Below are 9554 nucleotides of genomic sequence, written 5' to 3' on the forward strand. Positions count from 1 at the left end.
CTCCCTGGGTCAAAGGTCAAGAGGAGCTCACAGGCTACTGCCGTGCCCATTTCATCTGTGAAGTGAGGAAATGAGACAATCAGTCAAAACCAGGCCCAAGCCGTGGTTGCGAACCCTTTTTCTCAATCTTGCGACCGCCTCTGCCAAAACCATTCTCAACAGCGCTCTCCCCCTCTCCTCTGTAGACTGTAGACTGCTTTGGGATTACGTCTATCAGCTGCTGTCTGACAGCCGGTACGAAAACTTCATCCGATGGGAGGACAAAGAATCCAAAATATTCCGGATAGTGGATCCCAACGGACTGGCTCGACTGTGGGGAAACCATAAGGTAAAAGGGCCAAATATTTGTTGGGAAAGCTGTTGCCAAAATACAGACTTCATCCTTGAGTTGGAGGATGATAGTCTTTTCTGCCTCCGAAGTCGGCCCATAATTATTTGGTTTTGTTCCTCACTGGGCAAACAATTAGGTAGTTGTGAAGGAAGGAAATAATTAAAGATGTCTTTTTTTTTTTTCCATGTGTTACCTCTAGCTGGGCCCATTAACTCAGCAGAGCTCAGTTCAGTAAATTGATTATAAACATTTCCCCTGGCCACTCCCCTTGACCTGGGCCTGCCACCCCTATTGTCCTTAGGTACTGGGGAATAGGGAAGTAGTGAGAGCTGTATGACTCACAAGGGACCTTTGGGAAGTGTGACTTCTGTCCCCACCAGTTGGAAACTCCCTTTTTCACAAAAGTCCATTTCTGCGTGGAAAATATGTTCTGATTATAAAACATCCCCTTTACGAGCAAGAAGTGCAAGAGGTCTGCCCCCACGGTTTCCCAAAGTAGGAAGAGGAAGTAGGATTCAAAGCATAGTCCTTTATAGTGAGGAAGGCAGTTCAAATGTGCAGATATGAAAAGGAGGTAATTGTGATTCGGGCCAGTTGACGTATAAGTAGATCAAGGACCAAGCTGGGGACACTGAGGTGGCACAGCTGAGCCTCAAGCCTCCTAAGAAGGTGGCCTGAGCCCTTTTTCCAGCTGAGAAAGACCAGCCAAGGACCACAGTCAAATATGTCAAGGCCCCGAAAACAGACATTTAAGTACATGAGTCACTGAGGGGCCTTCTGTGCAGTACAGATCAACAATGACAGGGCAGAGGCACATGTGGAAAAGTCATTGCAACCAGAAAAAAACTTTTGCGTGTACCAGACTGCGAGGGGTGGACCACCTATCTCCCACCTGAGACAGAGGAAGCCAGAGCGCCCTCAGCAGAAGGAACGAGGCCAGTTGTAGTGGGACGGGCTAGGTGAGTTAGCACTTCCAGACTTAACTAGGACAGCTCAGCTTAAGAAACCTCGGCCACCAAGGTGGCTGTGAGGGCAGACAGCCAAAGGAAGGGGCCCTTAGAAGGCAGCACACCAGCAGGTGCATTCCCAGGCCAGCGAGGCCATGTGGAGCCACTCAACAGCCTTTATTTTAATAGCTGCCCAGTGCCTTTTCTGAGGTTCATTTCATTGTATCTTTGTGCTTTTTTTTTTTTCTCTCTCTCTCTCTCTCTCCCTTCCTCCTCTGAACAAGCAGAACAGAACAAACATGACCTATGAGAAAATGTCCAGAGCCCTGCGTCACTACTACAAACTAAACATAATCAGGAAGGAGCCCGGACAAAGGCTTTTGTTCAGGTAGCACTTCCTCTTTTTCCTTTCCTTCTTTTGGGAGGATACAGTTTTCTTTACGTAAGAGGGAGGAGGGAGACTGTCAGCAACTCTGCCACATGCCAGTCTGAGACCCAGCGCCATTGCTGCAAATACTGTTGTTTATTGGAGACCGGGTGCTGGTTTGTTGGGGCTTAAGAAGAAAAGATCATTCTTTATGCTTAAGTCTGTCCTGTATGAATGCCAAAGCTAAATGCAGTCTGACTCAGCTCCAAAATGACATCGTGACCAAATCGCGTTATCTGACATTGAAGTCCAGTGGAGTTAAAAGGAGCAACCGGAATAACTATTGTCGATAGCAAAATGGAGGATTAAGCCGGGACTTCCAGGTCACCAAACCTGGAAGCTGCTTTGTCAAGCTTCGGGTCATGACCCGTGGTGAGTCACAGTGTGGGTGGAATTGGTCAGCAGCAGCCACTTTTTTAATGAAATGGAGATTACAATATGACAGGTGGAGATACTAAATTATAGCCCATCAAGTAAGAGTGGCCATTAATTCATAAAGATTTTGTTTCACATGTACATATTCATGCGTGTACATGCATGCATGTGGAGGCCAGAGGTCAACCTCTGAGGTCATTTCTCAAGCCCCTTTCCACCTTGTTTTTTTGAGATGAGGTCACCCTGACTTGGGACTGGCAGAGGAGCTCCAGGGATCTGCCTGTCCCCATCTCACAGCAACCGGGATTACTAAGAGCATGTGCCACTCTGTGTCCCCTTCTACGTGGGTGGGAACTGAGCTGGCACTTGCATGGCAAGCACTTTACCAACTGAGCCCTTTTTCCAGCTGAGAAGGACCAGCCAAGGGCCACAGGAAAATATGTCAAGGCCACGAAAACAGGCATTTAAGAGCATGAGTCACTGAGGGAAATCGTATGTCTTAAAAATGCATCACGGTTAAAGGAGTGTGAAAGAGTTAAAATAGGCAGCCCTCTGTCTTTGCATATTCCCCATAGCTAATGGTTCCAGCTGTTCCAACTACCAGGGAGATTGTGATTCCCAAAGTAGAAAAGACGGAGGGATCTAAAGGTATACTGAGGACGGCATAGATGGAGGCCTGGCACCATTGGTCACTGATGTGATGGGAGGAAGTGGGATCACAAGCAGGGCTTTAGGTTATAGGTTTTGACAAATAGGACAAAAAGAGCAAGGGCTGGAGATGTAGGTGTAGAATCTGCTATGCACAGGTGGGAAAATGTCTCTGTGTGTGAGGAGCTGCCCTGTGGCGAGGGTGATAGGGCCCATCAGAGAGCCGAGAACCAGACATCAGCGCTGAGATGGAGTGGCAGGGTACAAACAGGAACAGCTGTGGCAATCCGCAAAGGGAGCAAGACTGTCAAGGAAATGACAGTAGAATGAAATAAATACAGAAGAGCTCTTCGCCTCCAGCTCTGTTCACACCTTTTCTTTGATCCTTCACTTCAAATGTTCAGCTCCCCACCCATTCTTTTATCCTAGATGACTGGACTCCACCACACTCAACTTCGTTTGTCACCTTAGTCTTAAATCTAGCCCTGAAAACCCTCCTGGAATTTCAAAGAGATGCTTGTGTGATGTGCCCCCCTAAAATATCACATTGGTCCTCCAGACATGGTTCCTGTAAGGCACGTCCTCATGGCTGAGAAGTGATATCCTCAGAACAGAAATGCTCTGTTCACATCAGTTGACCGCCATTGTTCTAAGTAATCTTTTTTAAAGATTTATTTATTATTTATATAATATTCTGCCCACATGTGTGTCTGCCCACCAGAAGAAGGCACCAGATCTCATTACAGGTAAACCACCACGTGGTGGCTGGGAATTGAACTTGGGATCTTTAGAAGAGCAGGCGGTGCTTTTAACCTCTGAGCCATCTCTCCGGTTGTCCTAAGTTATCTTGAAGCTGGAGTCATCTTTGATTCTTTCTGTACGCAAGTCAGTTACTGGTCTGCACCGGGTACCGGCTCTGCGGCACCGTCCCTGTCCAGCTTGTGTGTTGGGAGCCCGAAGCTTGGCAGCTATATTTCCCAGGGTTTGTAGCCAGCCTGTCTCGACAAGCGCATTCATCAGAAGTGTGATGGAAAGGGATCAGCATTCCAGTTCCTCTGCCAGACATGCATATCCCGTTACTTTGTCACATATACACGCCCTCAAGGCCACCTCAAACTGACTTTGTAGGGCCCCCTATAGATGCTCCATCACACAGGCATATGCTCCCCTGCCATCTCCTGGGTTCCCTTTGTCCTCAAGCTCACCATGACTTTCATTTTTAATAGTATGTATGGAGCTGGCAAGATGGCTCAGCTACTAAAAGTGACTACTGCTTTTGCAAAAGACCCAGCCAGGTTCAGTTCCCAGCACTGGCATGATGGCTCACAACAGCCTGTAACTCCAGTGCCAGGGTACATGGTGCCCTCCTCTGGCCTCTTCAGGTTCCTGCATGCACATGGCATCCATAAACTCATTCAGGACATAATACATAAATGAAAAAAAGATTTTAAACATCTTTAGTAATTGTGAAAAGTATATTTTAATGATATATGTGAAGCTTTCCTTGTCATAGCTAAATCACAAGCTCCTAGGAGGTGAGGCCTCTGAATTTTTTAACTTTGTGTATGCCTTAGGGAGGGTTTCAGTGTTTCATGACCTGGTATGGCCTGGTATGGACTTTTGAAAGCTTACCATGTACAGCAGTCTGAAGGAAGGGACACACGGCGTATCTATAAAGTTGGCCTAGAAGGATCTTTAGTGACTTCCAATGTTGAGGGAGAAGTTTTAGTGAGAAGATAAAAGTAGCAGACAGACAGCAGCTGCTGTGATGTGCGCTGCTCGGAGAGCTGAAGAGCCATGAGCAGAGAGTGTCAGTAGACAGAGACCACCCGCCAACTTCCAGTGAGAGGCTTTGAAGAAGACGTCAGCCTTTTCTGAGGAAATGAGTGTTGGGAGCCAAACTGTACAAAATGGTGCCTTGTTGGTATAGGACTCGGGCGTGTAATCAAGTGAGGCAGGGCGTGGTGGAGAGATTGCATGTGGGCTCATGCCGCTAAGCGCCTCTCGATGATAAAGCAGAACACAGAAGGGAGAGTAGTGGAAGAAGTCCAGAAGGTTCCAGGTCAGAACAGTGCCAAAGATTTGCAAAAGGACGTGAGCCATGCTTTCTTTAAGGACCAGCAGAGGGGTGTGCGGGGTTCACAGAAGTGAACAGTGGGGCATAAGTATGTCTTCGGGCGCAATGGCAGGTGGGCCAGCAACTTCCTCGCTGACATAGTGGAATGGTGAGAGAAGAGGTGCGTTGGAAGGTGGTTCATCACTGAGGGGTGGAGCACGGAGAAGGGGAAAGTGCAGACACTGTGAGGGCTGCAGAAAGCCCCACCCTACCCCCCACTGCACCCCCAGGGTCAGACAAGGCATTTGCAACCAGGCTTCTTCCCTGCTCCATGCAAACCATAGTCAGAGCTTGACACTGGTGCCATTGCAAGTGGCACACGGTGATCATGGCTGTAAGGCTTGCTATACACTCCAGCTGCAAAGGAAGAAGGACACGATGAGGGGAGGTCACTTCTGACAGTAGGAGTGGGTCAGCAGAAACAAAAGGATTCTTCCTATTCTTCAATTCCCAGAAGCTGCCTTCCCTAACCCGCCTGCTGATCAGAAATATCCACTTTGATACGTCTAATGGCACCCTTTGAGCTAAATTCAGGTTCTGAATATTATTCCCTGGGCTCTCAGACAGGAGCAGAAGTACATGTAGGACTCTTGTAAAAAGTCTCTAACCGTCGAGGTTGAGAAGAAGGCTCCACAGGCAAGCGTGCTCGCTGCACAGGCATGAGAGCCTGAGTTCAGCTCTCCAACTCTCACATAAAAAGCCAAGTGAGGCTGTGCACACACCTGTAACCCCAGCTCTGTGGCAAGCAGAGCACCACTGGGGCTTGCTGACCACCAGCCTAACTCTGGGTGCCATCTCCTGGGACTACACTAAGGCAGAAAGTGCTAGAATGGTATACCTGATGCCCTCTTAGTCCCCATGCACAAGTGCGTCCACATGTGTGTACATACACCACACACACACACACACACACACACACACACACACACACACACACACCTTTAAAACTAAGAAACACAGTTGAACGATACGCAGGTCCTTTTATACAACCTAGCAGTAAGACAGCCCCTAACACCAAAAAACTTCCCTTGGTCGTATTGTCACTTTCCAGACAGGTGAAAAATGAACCTTTCCCTCATCTGCTCCAAGTCCAGTACGTTCCCAGCTTCTGTGTTTGTTGCTCTGAGGGTTGGAGTGGTGAGGAAGGACACCTTTCGGACCACGGACTCTTTTGACTCTTTCATTTCCTGCTCCCAAGGTTCATGAAAACCCCAGATGAAATCATGAGTGGCCGGACAGACCGTCTAGAGCACCTCGAGTCTCAGGAGCTGGATGAGCAAACGTACCAAGAGGACGAATGCTGAGGGGACCTACCATGGCCTCACCTGCCCACAGGGACCCGCAAGAGGCATGATGGAGCAGGTGATCTAGGGCCGGCTGAGAAGGAAGAGACCCAAGAGTGGCAGGAACACGTCTCTTGCAGATGGAAAGGGACCCAGAGCACCTTAGACAAACCACCCAGCAATGGCGGGGCTGGAATTCTGGCAGAGGGCACAAGCCTGAGACTCACACGTCACGTTTGCTTCTTCGGATCTCTTGTCTGTAACACCTCACCCTCACCCTGCACCTGTTGTTAGTCTCATGGTGTTTCTGGTTTTGTTTTGTTTTGTTTTTAAGAACATGCATTTTGACTATTCATCGTTCATACAGGGGAAGACATCACATGTTGTTTTCCTATGGAAATATATCTATTATATATATATAAAATCTTTTTTTTTTTTTTTTTTAATCTCACCAAGTACAGCCAGCTCAGCTGGGTCAGGAAAGAGAAAACTTGCAGAAGGGATCAGGTTCCTTGTTTCCCTGCCCCATGGGTCAGGTTCGTCATGTCGAAGTCAGAATGAGATGAAAAAGGAACAAAAAGAAATACTTTCAAAAAATTAAAAAGCGAGTCCTCCATCTCTCTCTCTCTCTCTCTCTCTCTCTCTCTCTCTCTCTCTCTCTCTCTCTCTCTCTCTCTCTCTCCTGCCCTCTTCTTTCACTTCTTCCATCTTCTCTGCCTGCTGTACCACTCCGCATGCCTTTGCCTAGCCTGACTCGCGCCTAAAGCAAACACTGACCTGGATGTCAGATCCCTTCGGCACGCATCTGAGGGGGCCAAGACACCCCACAAATGCTGCTGTATTCCAGAAAGATCAGTGGGAGGGCAGGGTATAAGGCCGGCCACGTGATCTGAAAGTGCTGCGAAGTGGGAAGCCACAGGAAGGCCACACAGGCCTGGGGACTAGAACTGGTCTGCAGAGAGGAACAGGCTGTCAAGTCTGTCCCAAGACATCTTGTCCTTGTGGGGTTGCCACTGCCACCCATCCAAGTCCTAGCCTGTTTCTCCCTTTGTGGTTCTCACTGAACATAGAGCACACATAAGGGAGGGTCCTGGAGTACAGTCTCCAGCACAGCCAGTATTTGCACAACGAGAACAGACAGGAACTTCCTCAAATTCATTCATTTTTTCCTCCTGTTACTGCTGTATTTCAAGAGGGCATATTTGTGGCTCTTTTTCACCTCAACATGAGGTCAGTAGTATCTTCCATATGAGGGTAATGCTATGCCTTAGGATTTTTGATGGCAGAGATTTTTTTTTTCTTTTTTTGGTTTTTATTTTGTTTTGTTTTGTTTTTCAAGACAGGATTTCTCTGCGTATTCCTGGCTGTTCTGAAACTAGTTCTGTAGACCAGGCTAAAACTCATATCCACCTGCCTCTGCCTCGAGTGCTGGTATGAAAGGTGTGTGTCACCTCATCTGGTTTTTTTGTTTGTTTGTTTTGTTTTTTTTGTTTTTTTGTTTTTTCCTTTTCTAGCCATCTCAATGGATTCTTTGAAGTATGGTGTTCTTAAACCCAGATAATGAGGCCTGCCTTATGAAACCACCCCTTGTCCTTCCTCTGTCTCTTCCACACCCTCGAGTGAGCGTCTCCTGGCCCTCTTGGATATGTCTGTGCTCGACCAGAAGAGGGACACAGGGGAAGGAAGCTGAAAGACCAGAGCCACCCTCCAACTTTTCCTGAGTGGGGCACATAGATGCTAGGAGTGCCCAGGCGTGTCCCTCTGGGCCTTACCCAGCAGACCTAAGCTCACAGACAGACAGACAGACAGACAGACACTGGAATTGAGTTGATCGGGCTCCGTTAGTCTTAGTGTGACTTCCTCAAGCCTCCCCCATTTACCTTTGAGGAGATCAGCAGCCTTCTGGGTGAGGGCTTTGGTGTTAGTGTTCCTGGGTGGTGATGTGAGTCTAATGCTAAGGGCTTCTTGAAATCATGTCAGGGTTTTTTTGTTTTGTTTTGTTTTTTTGTATTTTTTTTGTTTTAGGTTGGTTTTTTGTTTTGTTTTTGTTGTTGTTGTTGGGTTTTTTGGGGGGAGGAGTTTGCCTCTAAAATGACTGGTACCTTATCTCAAATGGGGAGACTGCTTGTGTTGTATGAGCCACTGGGTTGAAGAGCAAGAGAGAAAGGGTGGGCTTCTTGTTTTTGTTTTGACTGAGGTGATTTGTGTGAATATGAAATGCGAAACTAGGATACTGGCCACTTTGTCCTTGCGTAGAACTCAGTTTCTTAACTTCTCGAAGAATCTTCCAGATAAACTGTGGAAGGAAATTCCTGCGTTCCCTAAGGAGTCCTAAGTGACAGCTTCAGCCCTTACGTTAGAAATGCTCGTGGCACTCCTGTCTTTAGTTCCCACCGGTATTTCCAGTAATGATTTTCTTTGATTCTCCTAACTGCAAGAGTCCTCCTTTGTGTTTTGGAGAGAAGACATGGCCAGTGTTGTCACCAAGAGTGCAGTGCTCTCAGGCCACAGACCCAAAGGGTTCAGATTCTGTCAATCACACCTTGCAGGAGAACACCACTACAAAAGGTTTTTGCTGTTGTTTTTGCTTTTGTTTTTGTTTTTCCCATCCACCATGGTCTAGTTCAACATTAAATTCAAGAGGTAATGGAACCGAACTATAAGTTCATACGTCAGATGAATAGGTGGCCTTTCTCTGCAGCCATCATGGGTTGTGTCAGGAAAGGAATTTGCAAGAAAACACTGCTATGCCAAGGGTGGGCATTGTCACTTAGGTCCTGTGTCCTTGGCCAGGCTGTCTTCAGGTCTCCCTTGGCAGAAAACAGTGGTAGCTGGTTAGATGTTGAGAGTAAGTTCTCTCAGATCTTTTTGATCCAAAGCAACTTGGTGACAATTGAAAGCAGTGTCACTGATGTTCCATATTCTTTGCTCTTTTTTTTTTTTTTTTTTTTTAAGAGGAGTATCCTCAAGAAAAGAACAAAACAGGCTGATAGGGTTTTTTTGTTTTGTTTTGTTTTTTTGTTTTTTTTTTCATTTCCCTAGTACGTTCAGAAACCTCTGATCCAGCGTCTTTTTACACTAATACCTTGTTCAAAGAAGAGTGTCACTTTAACTGACATCTAGAGGGCGATGAGAGGACTCACTGGAAGGAGCGAGCGGCCACTATGTCTTCTCCCACTGTTCAGGATAGAGCCATAAACACATTTTTGACACATTCACTGTTGTTGACAGAAGACAGCCTGAGAGAGGACGTGTCACTTACCCTGGGAGCAGAGAGCATGGCAGAAATAGGCTCAGTATCCAACCTGTCTGCACCCACTTGGCCACGGGCAGGTATAAGGACAGGTGTTTAGAATGCAGTTAGAAATTCTACTGGTTTAAACTTCCGGTTTGATCCACCCCCAGAAAAGAAACTAAAGACTCAAAG

The 9554-nt window shown here is 47.1% G+C and overlaps 1 protein-coding gene across 1 annotated transcript in view; it reads left to right on the top strand.

Moving 5' to 3' along the window:
* The window catches only part of Etv6 (ETS variant transcription factor 6), a 235550-nt gene extending 228879 nt beyond the window's left edge, over positions 1-6671 (top strand). Inside the window, exons 6-8 of the mRNA XM_051155463.1 lie at positions 186-328; positions 1566-1666; positions 6043-6671. Of these exons, the coding sequence (XP_051011420.1) occupies positions 186-328; positions 1566-1666; positions 6043-6148 (350 nt within the window). The 3' untranslated portion in view covers positions 6149-6671. The remainder of the gene's footprint in view (positions 1-185; positions 329-1565; positions 1667-6042) is intronic.
* The last annotated feature ends 2883 nt before the right edge of the window (positions 6672-9554 follow it).

The sequence above is a fragment of the Acomys russatus genome, chromosome 13 (assembly GCF_903995435.1).
Source record: "Acomys russatus chromosome 13, mAcoRus1.1, whole genome shotgun sequence".
Taxonomy (NCBI): Eukaryota; Metazoa; Chordata; class Mammalia; order Rodentia; family Muridae; genus Acomys; species Acomys russatus.